Here is a 17,801-nt window from a genome sequence, read left to right as displayed (position 1 = left end):
GACTGCAGAGGGCTTGTGGAAAGAATTATTCGTAGGATCAACCATTGGTCCTCTAATTTCCTCTCCTATGCAGGTAGGGTTCAGCTTATTCAATCGGTGCTGTTTAGCATGGTCAACTACTGGTCCAGTATTTTTGTTCTACCTAAGTCGGTGCTTGCAGAAGTTAATCAACTGATGAAGAACTTTCTTTGAACGGGCACCGAGGACAAGTATTCAAGGGCGAAAGTGGCTTGGACTAGAGTCTGTCAACATAAGGAGTGTGGTGGACTTTGGTTTAGATGCCTTGAAACTTCGAATTTGGCCGCCTCCCTAAGGCATATTTGGACTTTGCTCTCAGGCCGCAGAGACAACCTATGGGTTTCATGGGTTAAGACTCAGCTAATTAGAGGAAGGTGTTTATGGACTATGTGCATCCCACAGGCATATTCTAGTAATTGGAAGAAAATCCTACAGCTTAGGGGAATGGCAAGGTCCATGCTTTCGTACAAAGGTGGGTAATGGGGAGGACACCTTCTTTTGGGAGGACACCTGAAGGACTCATTCGAGGCTCACCTTTTTCGCCGAATCTGAAGCTCTCTGCACTAGCCGTGAATGGAGCATGGGCTTTTCCGAAGGACCTGGTGGATCGGTTCCCTGAGCTTGCGCTTATTAGGCCGCCAAACAACTCAATAGATTCATTGGTCTGGATTCCATCTCCCACAGGTGCATACTCACTCGGCCATACCATTTGCAGGATCGATTATTACCATCTCCCAAGGCACTGGCATCATCTCATTTGGAACCCACTTTCTGTACCGAGATGCAAATTTACATTGTGGATGGTTGTCCAAGGCAGGCTCTCCACTATGGATCGAAGCCGAATGAGGTCGGTTAATGGATCGAGAGTCTGTCACTTCTGTGAATTGGTCAACGAGACTCATGATCATCTCTTTTTTGCTTGCAATTTCATAAGGCCAATATGGGTTCATATTCAATCCATAACCAGATTCCATGCCCCTCCCTCTACTTGGTCCGATTTTGTTACTCGGGTTTCTCAGCAATGGGCAAGACGAGATCTGAGGAACTCGGTAAGGAAACTTGTGCTCTCCACTTTTGTCAATAAGATCTGGATGGAGCGAAACAGTAGGGCATTCACGAATCAGAAAAATTCGCAGATGATATTATTAAGGCAAACCACGGACTTGGTTAGGCAGAAATTACTTTCACAAAACCTAAAGGACTCACCTTTTGCAAGGAGGCTGGCGTTGGATTGGGAGCTTCCGGTTTCGATATTGAGGCCGCCGGCGGAACCTCCGGACTAATCACCATAGGGTGATGGCTTAGGCTCCATTTCGCCCTTCGTTATACACCGGAACGATCTTGATCTCAGACGAGGATAGTCTCCGCTATGCCTTGACTAAACATTGTCTTTGTATCTGTTGGGCTTGGCCAAGTGTTCTAAATTCTGTTTGCTTTTGTTTGCTGGGCTTGGTCCATCATTCGTGGGCTAGCCCTATATTTTTTGGAAAGCCTTGTAAAGTTCTTTCATCAATGCAATACTATCTTACCTTCCGAAAAATAAAAATAAAAAACTGCAATTCATCGAACTATATTTTACAATTCTCTAAAAACTGTTTTTTGATTTCCTCATATTGAATTCAATTGAAGCACCGGTCCTAGTAAACAAACAGAAATCTATGTGAATCAGCAAATCCCAATCCTGACACAAACAAATGACTTCAAAAGGTTCTGATAAGCATCTACACCTCAAAACATCTATAAGTAATGTATTTTACAATGTTACAATCATTTGGAAGCCCCAACATATCAGACTGGGATGTCCAGACGAAGCGGCATGTGAGATGCGGATTCCAAGTACTGGTAATTCAGCAAGAGATTCAAGAACTTCCATGAAGTTGACCGCAAAAGAAGCTCCATTTTAGACCTTGAGTGCAAAAACATAATGGTCGTTGCCATGAAAATTGTGAGAATCACATAGTAGATAACAGGTTGCCGCTGAAAGCATTGTGACTAATAACGTCGGCCAGTGCGAGTTTTCGCTCTTGTTTTCTGCAAGGAGACAGGAGATAAAAGAAATGATTCAACAGAGGCCAAGAGTTAATAAGAAGAACAGGCATAGTAACATTGGTGAGCACACATAATAAGCAATGTTGCAAGGAGATGTCAATCCAATTATTTGCCTCTTGCTTGTGATAAATAGCAATAATGGGTTTGGGGCTTCTTGTGCCCGTGTCCGATGTTTTGCTGTTCTTTGGGCAAATCAGAAAGTGAAAAATAGTTACACCTATTAAGGATGTGGACAAGTGCATATACCTCCGTCTTTAATGAAGTTTCTAGAACTACACAGCCGACTCCCACTTTCCTGTCATGCGCATGTCTTTGACAGAGTAACACAAAATGACTCAGAAACCCACGCATGCAGAAATTCCGGTTGCCCAGAAAGATCCCACAAACGAATTTAATCATGTTCTAAATAAAGGCCATTTGGAATGCAACAATGAATACATAAGATCTCTAGCATTAAATTAATGTTTGATGTTAGATGATGGGAGATTGTTGATAGGCCGTGTTCCAGATCTTTCAATTTACAATTCCACCAATTAATTTCGAACTTCCTTAAAGGGCTAAGCCACTTAACGCTAAATCCTTGTAAATTCATATATACATGATATTGAGACTAGAATGTACGTGGCATCTACACTTAGCTAATAGAGAATCAAATTTTAATGTATTGACCAATACTCATTAATTCTTCTTTAAAAAAAGTTGACAGAATTAGTTAAAACTATTAAGAACCCAAACTATAGTAATCTAAGATTCAAAAATACATTTCAGTAAATCTTCATGAGAGTCAGGTAAAGTTGAAAAAAAAATTAACACCCATGATTGCTACAGTAACACAACTATCATTACATCCTATGTCCGCCACAGTGGCCATCAACATTATTTAAAACCATGACCACAAATAATCTGAACAACACCAGCCAACCTAGGAAGCACGGATACTTCTACAAGGGCAACGTACCCTTGTCGGGTACATATCTGATACCGATATTCCTCGGACACTCGCAGATACGTGTTACTTCTTAAACATATCCATAATTTTAAAATATATTTTTTAATTTATAACATGTATCCGATATTTCTCAAATACTTCAACCATGTATCCGATGCTTCTCGCATACTTTATCACGTATCCAATGCTTCTCAGATTCTTCAAAACACATTTTTAACAAGTTTTGAATCTTAAAATACAACTTTTCCAACAATAATATAATTGTATAATTGTTATAAAAAAAAAGTTCAAAATATATTAAGTGATGACTAGGGATGCTTATTTTATGTTTTGTGAAATGAACTACTATGTTACATTAATGATTACATTTAGATTCATAATATTTTTAAAAACTAGCTAAAAAATATTTTTTTGTATATAAAAAAACATAATTTATTATTTTTTTACCATATCCTAACCGTATCTGTATACTATTTTTTTGAAATTTGTCGTATCGCCGTACCTATATTGTGTCATATCCGTGCTTCTTAGCAGACAACACATTTGGATGTCTAATCACCACCACCATTACTAGTTGACCACAAACCATTACCAACATTATCAGAAGTCTCGGTGGAGGCATGTGTGTGTGAGCTTGCTTTACCATCCAAAAAATAACATTATCAGAAGTCACTGCTATTGCTACCTCACTCACCAATTGGCCTCCAGAACTACTCCACTATCCGCTGAAACCACACTTGCCATCAGGGACGGAGCCAGAAATTTTTCTCAGGGCGGCACAGTGTACATTATAATTTATCTTTACAGAATAATGTGTTTAGATATAAATCAATAGTTATAGGGGCACATAAATATATATATATAGAGAGAGGTGGATGTATAAAGTGAGAGATTGATTTTTTGGGATGATGTAAATTAATAGCCACTTGCAACTCCACAACCACCACTTTCATCATCAATCCTAACCAAAGTACACTCCAATCAACAATACTTTTTCATTTCCCAATATCACTCCAAAGTTGTGGCAGTGCAACTAACCCACTATAGTACCTCCATCCAAACTCCTCCCTTAGTTGCCACCTTTTCTGATGACTTAGTTTCTCTAACCTTCATGAACTGTAACCCCATTAAGATTACCAACATCATGTATAACAACCATGTTCTTTTACAATGATCGTAATTTACAAGGGTCTCTTATGTAGAACCTCAAGAAAGGGTGAATTGGCTAGTTGAAATGATCCTAATATCTAGACCAAAGAAATAAATATCAGTCATAACTTCAATAATAAAGTCAAGCAAGCAAATTTGACTTGCATAAATTTGTTTCGGAGTCAGAAGTTTTTGTCCCAAAATATTTCAGAATTTTTCTTTGCGTCAGCTGAAGAGAGGAAACAATGCAATTTCTAACTTTAATGACTAAGAGGAAGGCATTTGCAGTTGTCAAAAAGTTTATCTGGAATTGATTGGATATCACAAAAAATAAAGTACTGTTACCAAGACGGCAAGACCTGGTTTTTCAGTATTATTTCAATTGGCATCAATCCTATCATTAGCACAGTAAGTTGCAACTCATAAAAATGGTACAACATCCAGACAAAAAGTGTAGAGAGAGAGAGAGATCGTGATTTACTCACATGTGCAGTTCCAAAGCTTGCCCCAGACCCAGTTGCAGCTCCTAGGGAAACATACCAAATTTAATCAGATGACAAAAAATGTAAAAATTAAAGCGAGGAGCACATGTGAAGAAATAAAAGATCTTGCTGATGACAAAATAATAATGTCTTGGAAATGAAAAGATGCTGATTGAGATATTCACAACTCCTATAGCTTATTTTAGGGTCATTCTTTGTAGTATAGAAAATAATATGAAATTTTTAGTCAGAATAATGTACCGTACGTAACTATGTCAAAGTCATAAAAATATGCACAAGTATTATGTCAACTATGATTAGTCAATGATCAACGGTATCGTACACAGCCAGATCCTGACTAAATTCCTGTGCCCCAGACTGGTGAGCTAATAATATACATATCAAGAATGCCAGATGGAAATATCCAAGAGTGGCTCCACGTATGGTTATAGTAATTATACTAATAGGCATTCTAAAACTGAATACATCACGAACACTTTGGCTGAATATTATTTCAAATATTTTTTCTAGAACCAAAATCTGCTGAACTTCATGTTATCTCAAACATTTGCTCATTAAATTTTTCCAGATATTGACCAGAACAGTGACTTGATGTTTTCAGTATATTACTGGCATATAGCCCAAAATCCCAGAGCGAAGTTCATTCACACAGACATGGGTGCCCAATTTTCTTAAATGGGAAACACAAGACTCAAATTCAGTACTCCTGAAACCTCATGAACAAAAAAAAAATTATTCACCAAGGTGTCAAACTAGAAAGCAAATGCAAAAGATCTCTCTATATTAACAATAGCACCACGCACTTGTAGTAACAGTAAATGGTGCAATTATAGAACTAATGATATAAAGGTACCTGAAGCAAAAGGTGTTGCAAACGTTGAAGCTCCAGCAGAAGCAGTTGCACCGAACAACGAACCAGTACTACCAAACAAGGAGGGACTTGGATTGGACAAGGCACCAAACTGTGATGTCTGGGGGGAAGCACCAGATGATCCAAATAAGGATAATACTGGAGCAGAAGTGGAGGGAGTGGAGAACAGAGAAGATGATGAAGCAGCAGGTGGAGTGCCAAAAAATGAATTCCCAGATGAAGCCGAAGAAACTGCTGCAGATGTCTGTGGGGCATTCAATGCCCCAGGCATTGCTGAGCTGGCAAACAACCCAGCAACTTGAGTTGGTGGTTGTGAAATTGCAGGCAAATGCGAAGTTGGATGTACCCTCCGAGCAGCAGCTTCTTGCTTGGCTGTCTCCCTTCTATCAGCTTCAAGAAAGGGATCATTCCCCTCCCCTCGGCGGCGCTGGTCAGCAAGATATGCAGTTTTCATCGATTCCATGTATTGATGCATGCTCTCAACCTACAAAGCATAAGGGCATACATCTCTTACAAGTAAATAAGAATAAAAGAACAGTATGCAGTAGAAACTAAAGTTATAAGAGCATACTAGTTACTAAACCTCATGGGCACATAAGAAACAATTCTTCAGCCACAAATACATAGATCATAAGAAATATAAATAACAAGTGTGCAACTTATGAGCACCATTTATGTACATTCAAACCATAAATGATGCAGTAATATATATACATATATATATATATATATATATATGAAGCAGTTATATATACATGTAAATATTTGAACCAATCATACATAATGCATCTCCCCCTTCCCTTGGGTGGGGGTGACTATTTCCAACCACTTTGACATAGGAATTTTCTTCTACCAATCAGTTAACCAAATTCACCAGAGTATAGAGTAATGAGAAAATATATAGAACCACTCTGCATCTGTCTCTAATCTCTATTACTAAATACATTTAAGGAGACAAAGTATCTGATTGTATAAGCAACATATTATCATTAAGACCTCCATAGTTTAAATCATAACGAAGTACGAAACACAAGAAGTCAGTTCTCTTGCCTTTGCTGCAACATGAACAAAGAAGCCGTGTACGTTTGACATGACTTTGGGAAGAGAATACAACAATGAGGAGCTGGAGTTGAAAGAATTCCCAGAATCTAACAGGAGCAACTGCTCTAACTCTTCAATCCACTGGCAGCACACACCAAGATACTTCTCAAACCTGGCAACTGTTTGCAGAAAAAAGGGAGATGGTTTTTTTGGGAGCCCACTATAGAAATCAAAAACTGGCACAATAGAGGTAGCTGTTGGGTGACTTGTTGCGCTGGGAGCCACTGCCCCTCCTGAAGCCTGTGATGGTGCGGTAGCATTTGAACCAGCACCTTGATTTGAATGAAGAAACCTAGGGCGTAACAATATGAATGAACGAACAGCCACCTCTGTATTTCGTAGCATATCGTTCACAGCAGCCATTAACTCTTGCAGAACAGCTTTCTGCCGTTCCATTGCAGTACTTATTCCACCAAGTTCCTGTCAGTACTTTAAAATATTCATTACCATGCCACAAATTCAGAACAAAATGGAATATATATTTTTTCTGATAAGAAAATTTTCATTAAAAGCACTCAAAAGGGGGAGCATACCCAAGGAACAGAACCACAAAAGCCCAAAAGAGGTAGCTATACTCTCAAGCCATCTACAAAATCACAAAATCCTCCAATGATTTACAATATTTTTTTCTTTTTCCTTTTTTTATAAGTTCCAATGATATACAATTTCATCCATTGACCCAAAAGAATAAAGAACTCAATATTGAATGTTTGAGAGAACAAATTGGAGTTTCCTCCCCGTCAAAAGACTACTTAATTCTTTCTCACCACAAGCCCCACCATAAACAAAGGGGACTAAATGGAATATGAACTGGTGGTAATGGCTTTAGCAGCACGAAAACTGCACCTGCCTCAGAGAAACATGTATAAAAAGATCCTAAGGTTTGCAAATGATAAGTTTTGACTAAAATTGGTTTTGATGTTCAATAATTAGTTTAGACAAAAGTATGATTTTAATCCACAAAACGTAATAGTTGCAGCATAATATTATTAAAAAAGAATCAGATAGGGCAGCAGTCTTCATTCCATTAGTTTTGCATATATTTACAGGATGGAAAAAGTTATCATGAGGGTGCATTGAATGAGCTGACGTCCTGAACCGTTGGATTGAGAGCTCTCATTTTGAAGCACTCTAGATCCAACAGCCTAGAGCATGAGGTCATAGTTAGAAACTTTGTTATAGACTTACTCTTACCGGATTGTGGCATGTAAATGAGGCTGTTGGTATTGGAGATAGGAAATTCTGACTTGTGTGCTTTTTTATACAGTATCAAAGTTAATATTTTTTTCACATGGGAGGTGGTGGTGATCATTCATTATGTTAATCATTTGGTGGGCAGAAATCCTAACAAGTCGTCATACTTTGTTATGTTGGCAGTACTTGCGAACATGTTACAATAAACCATCTTATTTTGAGATACACTTTGATTCCTAACGAAGCATGCTTTGCATATCAAGCTATGAGGGTGTCAACCATCTTCTTCATTTCCCAAACTCAGGAATTATCTGAATAAGTAATCGGCAAGATTAAGCACAGCAAGGGCTGTACAAAGATTTTTTTGAGAAGTGCCAGTAGTTGGCCTTGCGGGATTTCAGAAGGCAGTGGTCATTCCATGAAATTGTTAGGCTTTCTGCCACTTAAAGCTTTTTCTCACTTTGTATTGTTGAGATGAATATTATCAGTGCGGTCTCTTTTGATATGTCATGTCTAAAGATCATGTTACAAGTTCTATTTCTGGTTTGTTACCTTTTATTATAGCACCTACACTTGTATAAATTAATTAGTCTTTTTTGTGCCAACTTTTTAAAACATAGTACTTTCTGGCTCTAGGTTCTTGCTACATTATCTGGGTTGTAGCTTCAAACCTAGTGTCTGATCAAATCTACCTCTTCAATATTACTAGTTCTCCTCTAGGTGGTACAATGCAGATTCAAAACTACTCTGAATGTGAAAAGACAAACAAAGTTCTTTGATATGTTAAGTAGATTATTAAATTAGTTATAAATTTATATAAAATTAAAATAAAAAGGCACCTTTTCAGTTTCTCCTTATTCCAAATTTTCTCTCACAAATATCTGGTCAAGTACTTCAATTTGCAACTTAGCATTTATCTCAGAAGGAGGAGGATAATAATAGCGGATGATTGGTAGCCCCATCCTAGCTGGAACTCCATGACACTTGGGGAAAATCTTGGCCTTAACTTCTGCTTTGTTCTCCAGGGGCAGAAGGCTGACCGTCGAACCAATTTTTGTTTTATGGAGGGTTTAATGTTATCATGGCAAGAGGAAAGCTAAGATAGGAGACCTGCCAGTGTGTTTTGAGAATGCGCAAGCTTTTGGTTAGTCATTGGCCTTCCACGTGAAAACAATTCAATTTGGGATCGGATAACACAGATTTCTGGAATCAAATAACATAATTAGAAATGGAATATCTGTTGAAAGGAGGAATAGTTGGAATAAGAGTTTGCAGTGTCAACTTATCACCAATATTCATATCCCTCACGCGTATTTTAATTTGGAAAAGATCCAAAATGTTTATATATGTAACTAAACTAGACAGAGATAAAAAGGTTTCTTAATATAAAGTTCATTTGCGCATAAAGAAGGACAGTTGGCTGCTTATTCAAGTTAGCAGAGTATTTCCTGAAAAATTACTATTTCAATTCAACATAAAAGTATATATCATGTGCTCCAAATACATCAACAGTCAACCATATAGAATAGAAAATAAATTTAAGTGGAGAAAGAAGTAAAACCTGATGAATATAACTTGCATCAAGCTCGAAGCCACTATTGGACACCGATGAATCATAGAGTCTGCTACACTGATCCAGCCGTTGACTTTCATCCCTATACTCCAGTATTTTCTCCCTACCCACAAACCACTACTTTAGCTACTCAAACCCCAACGAGCAATCACATCAAAACTGAACTAGTAAAATTAATCAACAATAAAGAACTTATAGAAAATTCAAATGTCACATTTTGATTAATAGAACCCAATTCACACCCAAAGCCCGCAAATAGAGTGAACGAAATTCAACATTTTAATAATGCAGTCATATTATAAATATAAAATTATTATTAAAAAAAAAATACAGAATGCAAGGAAAATCAAAAGGTCACATTTTAATAATTAAAACTCATTCAACACTTGAAGCCCGCAGATCCATGAAAACGTAGCTAAGAACAAAGAACCCTAAATTGAATGAAATTCAACATTTTTACGAATAATCATTCAACACTTGAAGCCCGCAAACCCATGAAAACGTAGCTCAGAACAAAGAACCCTAAATTGAATGAAATTCAACATTTTTACAAATAATCATTCAACACGTGAAGCCCGCAAACCCATGAAAACGTAGCTAAGAATAAGAAACCTAAATTGAATGAAATTCAACATTTTTACAAATAATCATTCAACACTTCAAGCCCGCAAACCCATGAAAACCCTAAATTGAATGAAATTCAACATTTTTGCAAATAATTATTCAACACTTGAAGCCCGGAAATCCATGAAAACGTAGTTAAGAACCAAGAACCCTAAATTGAATAAAATTCAACTTCTTTAAAAATAAATCCATAGCATATACATACATATATATATATATATATAAACACACGTGCATATATATAATTGGAGCGTACTCGATCTGAAGGAGAATTTTCTGAGAATCGGGATGGAGATCGGCCCACTTTGTGCCGTAAGTGGCAGGGGTTTTATCGTTCGTGAAGAGATAAAGTTGCTGTTGTGGTTGTTGTTGTTGTTGTTGTTGTTGCTGTTGTTGAACCTGTTGTTGCTGTTGCTGAAACTGCTGTTGTTGAAACTGTTGTTGCTGTTGTTGTGGTTGAAAAAACGGACTGCTTTGTTGAAAAGGCGATTGTTGCTGGGTTTGGGGTTGGAACAGTGACTGTTGTTGCTGCTGTGGCGTGAACGAGAACGCCATTTTTGGTTCTCTGTCTCTCTGCCCTAAACTTTCTTGGAGTTCACGCGGAGGAGTTATCTAAAATTGGGAGAAATTTCCTAATTTTGGCGCTAAAATTGAAATCTGAATTGGTCGAAGAAAACCTCTGTAAAACCCTAGCGAGGGAATTGCAGAGAAAAGGCCAGCCTTGTTTGGGGAAAAATTATATGGGGTAGGGCACTGAGTTGTTCAGTTGTATTTAATTCTCTCATTCCAAAAGAGAAGATATATTATGTCCCTGCTTAGCCCACTGTTTGACTTTCAGGCCCAAATTTATAATAAACCAGTCCATAGGCCCAAACCTGTCACCTCGCCCGTTTTGGTAATTGAATTTGAGGACTAAAATAGAGTAGTCTAAAAAACCCTCCGGCGTGCATGCGAGCCTCATTGGATTAGTCTTTTTTTTAAAAAAAAAAATTAATAATAAATAGTTTAAAAATAGAATATACCTGACTACTTTATGTGTGCGGGAATGACGTCATTAAGTATGTCTAATAATGTTTAAAATATATATATATGTGTGTGTGTCTAATTAGATTAAGATCGATCATTGAACAAGGTAAAATAAATATCAGTTATACCCCTTTTTTTTTTCTTTTTTTTTTTAATGGTAAAGCTAACACACACTTTTTTGCTCACGCTTAGACTCAAATCCTTCCCCTCTACTTTGAAGATGAAGAGATTATACCATTATATTAAAGGCCCTTTGGTATCATTTATACATTCTACCTGCAAATTTAAATTTGGTCCATTAAGTAGAGTGAGAGTCAAGGCGATATATTATGGTAAAGTAACTTTCTCATCACCAACTTAACAAAGCATATTGAATCAATATTCGAACAAAGTATAGTAAAGATTAATTACACATTATGATTACATGATTGCTAACAATAGTCTCTAAAGCTACAATCTAGTTTCTACTAAAGTCAGAACATTAACTCCGACGATACAATAACTAAGCTAATAAATGCATCAAAACAAACATTGAACATAAGTTTCATTAACTTTAAATGTGAAGCTTTAAAGACAAATTTAAGACTTCTGAATAAAAATTCACTCGTGTAGCAGAACTAGTCGCGTCAAACGGAACCGGTTGCACAAGTGTTTTTTTTTAAATACGTTTTTTGGAAGGTAACTCACTACCATGTTGTTACCTAAAATTCAAGTTGTTAAATTTCACACTGGTCTTGCGTAACGGAATTAGTTGTGTTGTCCTTAAACCAATATAGAAGTTGTAATTATAATTCAACTTGGTTTCCTTTTTTTATGAGATTTTGGGAGATGTTTATGCACAAAAATAACTTGTCTTAATTCCAGGTATTTTTAGGTCTCTAAAAATCCTATATAAACTCTCTTTCTCTCCAAAAGTTTTAGGTCTTGAAAATTTATATTTTTCTAATTAAGAGAATTGTTTGAGATACACACATAAATACAAGAGTGACTTAAAGATGATGTTCTCTATCTGATTGAATGTAGAGCATAATTGAATAGTCAACTATTCCGAGAAGTGGGTAATCCTTCTACAAGAGTTAAGGGAGCAAACCTAAAGTCAAGAGTTGTTGGATGAGGGAGCCGCAAAGCGAGAGACGTTCAACAAATTAGGTCTTGGTAGAGTGAGAGGTTTTAGCCTAAGTCAAAGTCCATTTTATTTTGCTTCATATATAATGGATCGTTTCGCGAAAGCCCTCGAGATATTCTCAATTAATTTTTTTCATTAAAAATCATGACGTCATCTCTCAAACTTTATTTACTTTATTTGTATTTTATTTTTACTTTGTATGTTTGATTCTAAACTCTTTTTAATACAAACTTCGTCCATTTCATACCGTGCAAACTCAAATTTTCAAGATGATTGAACTTGTAGATACATGTTTAAGAAGTATATGTGCGACATTGAAAATGCCATCTAATGTTCAACTCAACCCCTAATGAATATAATATTGGAATTGTCAAAAATAAATAAAAAACACTAATGTGATTAAGACCCTTCATAATCTCCATTTGCATAATGTCGGGTGCGTAGGCTCGATGATATCCACATCATGGAGCATTTCCCATCAATGTGTGGTCAAAAGTTACTCACAAATAAAGGATCAATAGCATGATCAAGACACTAACTTGATCTAATTTTTATTAATCTTCAAATTAATAATTAAGAATCAACAAGTCATAATTATTAAATATTCCCCACTAATGCAGACTGGCTTTTTCTTAGTCAATCCGGCCTATTTTATCTCTATAAATTGCCATCTCTCTCTTTGAAGGTTTTTAATAAGGGATAAAATGAGAGAAATTTCTTGCTGCTTGCATTGTGAAATCTTTCTTTAGCAGTGGAAAGAGTACATGGGTTTACGGTGTATTCCATCTCTTGCACACTGAACTGCCACACCAGCTCCATTTAGTTTAGTGTGCATGGGATGGAATACATCTTTAGTCCATGCCATAATATATGTATATATATATATATATATTTCAAGACAAGAATATTAGAGGTTAGTAGTTAATTAGGGGGTGAGATCGAAGGCTCGAAACTACAAAGGGGTTCGCTATATATATATATATTTGAATCATTTTCTTTTGAGGTGGCTCCAGGTTTGCTCCTTCAAACAGGTAATTGGTAGCAGAGTTTATCTCCTGGCTTAATTTGTAGTCTCAAAACAAGACATGGTCATTTAAAAGAGACATATATATATATATAAGCACCTCTAGCCTTATTCCACTAATACTTTGGTCTTTTAATGTCCATCTTTCAACCAGCATGAAAAAGATAGGGCTACCTCATAGGAAGTATAAAAGAGGGTTGAAGATGATGGATCCTAGTATTGCTCAATAAACATGTGAATGTGGTAATTATATTCTTCTGTTTTCCAAGAAAATTCACTTCTGAGTGTTCAAAAATTTGTCTTCCTATAATTTTTTTTTTTTTGTTTTTGAGTAATGATACAAAAACTGAAGAGTTTTTGTTGCGATTCCAATAAATATAGTCCAACAAGAACTCTTTATCCGTAAAAGATAAGAAATGACGCTCTCTCATTTTTAAATGTTTCACTGGCATTAGGTTAGTACAAAATCCCTACCGACATTTATATTATTTTCGAATTTTTTGTAATAAATATCATGATAGACAACATCAATATGTAGCAGTGTCAATTTTAAAAAGTAATTAAAAACTTTTTGGCTTATTACTAAGCTCAACAACCAAGCCAGTAAAGGTCGCAACTATTAATCTGAAGTTGGTCTGTTCAAATCTGGATGCAATGTATTCTTATTATGTCTGGAGTGTCCAAGCAATCCCTTGCCCCAAGGACTGTCCTTAGGCTTTGTAATTTGGAGGCTCACTCCTGTCTTGGCTCAGTTGTGTATTATTGTGCTGTTTCAGACCTATATCTCTACTGTTAACTGTACTTTGCATTGCAGCTGCACCAAAGCACCTTTTAGTTTTGAACCCTAGGTTCATGAGCTGGGCAATCCTCATCCACCTTTTTTTTGTGACATTGAATGCTTCCATGGCTGCCGTGAGGTCCCATTACGCGGCACCGGTTGCCCGGACATTATTCTCCCTTAACGTTTTAAAGTACCTTCATCTTCTTCGATACTGGAAAGGTTCGGTGTACAATCAAGACCCATCATGTGACAATAGGGGTGTCCATCACCATCATTGATTGATGCACGGAACCGAAGAGAATTTTAATTCCCTTTTCTAAAAAATTGCCATCGCATGAATGTATCATTTCAACTGAGTAGCATTTGCTTTTGCAAATTTAAATAACTCTATTTGGTGATAGAAGGTTGACTCAATATTGACACTGGCCTCTTTTTAAGGGACATGTGAATTTAAATTATGATATTTGAATACTATACCATATGAATTAAACATTGTTAGTGTGACATGTAAAATGGGAGTGCTATTATGCCAGGTCATGTCATAAAACAAGTTTATCTGATAACATGTCAACCCAATATTTCATGCCACGTCACACGAGATAAAATGAAAATAACACAGTATTGAGTTAAAAAAAACTCACAAACTTCTTTTCAGTTTTGATATTTCATAGCTAAATCAACAGTCTAAACCCTGCAGAAACAAGTGGCAGTACAAAAAAACAACCCATCATTTCAGACCATTGCCGGGTGTGGAAATAGCAAGATCTGGCCAAGAAAAGCAGTCCCCAGCACCGACAAACCCACCTTCCCCACTCTCAAGCTGCCACGTGTTTCCAATCACATTTGCACCGCCACCGCCGCCGGCGCCGCCAACGGTTGCACCACCGACACCCTCCCCTGAAAAGGGCCAAACCGCTCTTCCAAGCCCAAAGCCCATTTCCTCAAACCCAGGCCCAACGCCAAGCCCAAACCCACCCAATGCCAAGAACCCAGGCCCTTGAGTGCCCAAGAAAGAACTGAAACCCCCGGACAAGTTCATACCAGGCTTGGCATCACCGCCGAACGCCACCGTCCCTCCGCCGTCTGCGGCCGAGACCGAGAACAAAACAGGCGAAGCGGCGGGACCCATGTGGTGGTGGTGATGATGGTGGTGGTGGTCTTGAGTGGAGGAGGCCGAAGTCGCGGAGGCGGTGCCGGCGGTGCGGGAGCGCTTGGCACTCTTGCGGCTGCCGCCACCGACGGGGATGTCGCGGAGGGTGCCGCCGTGGGTCCAGTAGCGGCGGCAGGACTTGCAGAAGTGGCGGGGCTGAGAGAAGTTGTAGTTGTTGTAGTAGCAGAACTTGGTGTTGGTGGACTCGCAGCGCGGGCACGGAAGGTGCTCCGGCTCCGGCGGTGGCGCGCCCGCGAGGTGGGCCTTCGTGGGTCGTCGTTGCTCGCCGGAATCTGATGGCATTTTTGGGTTTCTTCTGTCTCGAAGTGTCAGTGTTGAACGGGTGAGAGAATGAGAGGTTGGTAACGAGAATTGAGAGTGAGTTAAGATGGTGCTTCAGTCTTTAAGGAACTCACTGAAGGGGGTTTTATGGGAGATTGTAGAGAGAGAAAGAATAGGAGAGAGAAAGAGAGAGAGAGATTCTGTCTAGTGAAACAGGTCCTGAGTTCTAATTTCTAAAGGGTTATGTGTAGTACCAAAGAGTGGAACAGCTTTGCAGAGTTCTGTTGACTGTGGTACGTAGTGGCGCCACATTTTTCAGTCGGCTCGGAAAGAGACTCTGTTTGCGTCGGCTCCTTATATCGGACGGCTCTTTATTTTTTTTATAGTACTACAAATTCAAATTAAGGTCAATTTCTTATCCAAACAGCTTAAATGACAAAATTGACCTCAAATTGTCCCAATTCCCTTGATTTTATTCTCTTTCCCTATTCCCCTAACCCTCAAGCCAACCTTAACAAGTTGTTTTTTTTATAGGTTTGTCCTCTTCCAATTTTTGTTTTTTATTTTTTTCTAGCCAATAAAAAATCTCAAACTCACAATCATACACAAATCACACATATTATCTATACTAGTTGTTTTTGCACCTTATGAGAATCAAATTTAAATTACTCAAGTTTACGATTCACTTAAGAGACGCCTTACTCTTGCATCATTTTTCATTCACGTGTTCCATGCTTGTATTGTTGATTGAGAAATTAATAGATAAGAATGATTATATGGTAAAATATTGTTGAAAGAATTCGAACTCTGTATTGATTTTTTTTTTATATAATTTATAACGGTTTGATTAGATGAAATTAATAATTGATAGTGAAAATGGAAGAAATTGAAAGTGAATGAAATAAAAACTACATTTATAACAATCATTTAGTTAGAATGATTTTTGTAAAGAAATTGTGAAATAGTATTATTTTATATTTTGGATAGCTTTATATATATATATATATATATATATATATATGTGTGTGTGTGTGTGTGTGTGTGTGTGTGTGTGTGTGTGTGTGTGTGTGTGTGTGTGTGTGTGTATATATGTATATAAGTTGTTTTTATTATTATTATAACTCGGTATTATTAAATGAATGATGAGTGAGCCATCCTTTCCAAAGGGCAATGTAGTAGTTTTACAACTATAACAAACAATCTAGTTTTGATTGTAGCAAGGAAAAATAAATTCCTAATGAGAGAACTTTTTACTTTTCATTTTTCGTCATCAAATGTATTTATTCTACTTTAAAAACAATGGGTATTGATATTTATTCTACTTTAAAGTGAGTAATTTTCTTGAATTGTGCAGATCTCGGATGGTGCAATTGTGATTCTTTTCCTTTGAATTGCTAGGACTGTACAATTTGCATTGCAATGTAATCTATTATTTGCGTCATTTTGGATTGTTGTCGTCATCACAGTACTTCTTATGCTAATTAGTAATACTGTACTTCTTTTGTTTTTGTTGGTAAAAACGTGTTTAATAAAAATTATTTATTTTTGCATAGTGTCAAAAAGTTTCGTAAATAGTGATTAAAAATTGAGACACAATTTTTTGTTTTTATATTTTGGTACAATAACGATGAACGTTAATTCTTAAATGATACTAATATTTTTAAACAAATTATTATATTTTTTAAACTTGCAATACTTTTTGTCAAATATGTTTCATATTTTTACTTCTAAAAATCCTACAACAAATGGACGTTACCAAACACTCTTTCCATTATTATTTAAAACAATCATAAAACAAAATACTTATTTTATTATGAATTAAAGCAAAACGTGTACCAACAGACCCTAAATAATGCTATTATGTTCAAATTTGAATGAAATTTGAAAGCAAATTATAGAGCCACTTGATTCAAAATTATGGGACATAATTACAATTCACATTTTCTATTTAATAACAAATCATAATTCACATCTTTAAATAATTTAACACACCTAACACTCATTGAGTTCTTTCAAATGATTTGCCAATATTATACTCTATTATAAAACTGCCACTAAACCTATTTTATTCATACTTGGTAAGTTGCACTTTTTACCCTTAATGAAGCAAGCAATCACACTTTTTAATTATAATATTTAAATAGTACATGGATACAAGCAATGTTACAAACAATGATTCATTTTTTTTAATGTAATTTCAATAAATAGTGTCAAGCAAAGATTTTTGTCAGTATCGAATAAAAATAGAAGCTCTCTAGGGTGTAACTTTATTTTTTTCAGCATCAGGATTTCAAACCATTATGCGGAGCGGTAAGGGTTTGAGCCCGACTGCGAATAAAAAATGTAAGTGAATATGTGAATATTTTTGTCAATATACTCGT

General features: G+C 36.6%; 3 protein-coding genes across 3 annotated transcripts; 1 reads left to right on the top strand and 2 right to left on the bottom strand.

Annotated features, from left to right (window-relative positions):
* The first annotated feature begins 497 nt into the window (after positions 1–497).
* On the top strand, positions 498–1,301 carry LOC132316427 (uncharacterized). The gene has a single exon (XM_059814901.1). The coding sequence runs from the start codon at positions 498–500 to the stop codon at positions 1,299–1,301; it is 804 nt and encodes a 267-aa protein (XP_059670884.1).
* A 298-nt stretch (positions 1,302–1,599) lies between these two features.
* LOC132266800 (nuclear pore complex protein NUP58) lies at positions 1,600–10,797 on the bottom strand. The gene is made up of 6 exons (XM_059767780.1): positions 10,288–10,797; positions 9,396–9,510; positions 6,590–7,060; positions 5,522–6,023; positions 4,651–4,691; positions 1,600–2,049 (listed from the first exon to the last, which is right to left on the bottom strand). Exons 1-6 carry the CDS (start codon positions 10,584–10,586, stop codon positions 2,011–2,013), a joined length of 1,467 nt encoding a protein of 488 aa, XP_059623763.1. The 5' UTR covers positions 10,587–10,797; the 3' UTR covers positions 1,600–2,010.
* Positions 10,798–14,567: 3,770 nt separating this feature from the next.
* LOC132267584 (dof zinc finger protein DOF3.4) lies at positions 14,568–16,000 on the bottom strand. Its single transcript, XM_059768724.1, has one exon. It carries the CDS (start codon positions 15,439–15,441, stop codon positions 14,716–14,718), a length of 726 nt encoding a protein of 241 aa, XP_059624707.1. The 5' UTR covers positions 15,442–16,000; the 3' UTR covers positions 14,568–14,715.
* Between the last annotated feature and the right edge of the window lie 1,801 nt (positions 16,001–17,801).

Source organism: Cornus florida, unplaced genomic scaffold (assembly GCF_030987335.1).
Source record: "Cornus florida cultivar Cherokee Brave unplaced genomic scaffold, ASM3098733v1 CherokeeBrave_3.0.0_Hap2_Chr07, whole genome shotgun sequence".
Lineage (NCBI taxonomy): Eukaryota > Viridiplantae > Streptophyta > Magnoliopsida > Cornales > Cornaceae > Cornus > Cornus florida.
This window is presented reverse-complemented; position numbering and strand designations above follow the sequence as displayed.

What these genes read in the sequence shown, in the direction of transcription:
- LOC132316427 (XM_059814901.1), top strand. Translation starts at nt 498, where the DNA reads ATGGGGAGGACACCTTCTTTTGGGAGGACACCTGAAGGACTCATTCGA.
- LOC132266800 (XM_059767780.1), bottom strand. Translation starts at nt 10,586, where the DNA reads ATGGCGTTCTCGTTCACGCCACAGCAGCAACAACAGTCACTGTTCCAA. An exon ending in AAAATTCTCCTTCAGATCGA is followed by an intron (nt 9,511 to 10,287) that starts GTACGCTCCAAT and finishes GTTTGTGGGTAG; the next exon opens with GGAGAAAATACTGGAGTATA. An exon ending in ATGCAAGTTATATTCATCAG is followed by an intron (nt 7,061 to 9,395) that starts GTTTTACTTCTT and finishes AAGTACTGACAG; the next exon opens with GAACTTGGTGGAATAAGTAC.
- LOC132267584 (XM_059768724.1), bottom strand. Translation starts at nt 15,441, where the DNA reads ATGCCATCAGATTCCGGCGAGCAACGACGACCCACGAAGGCCCACCTC.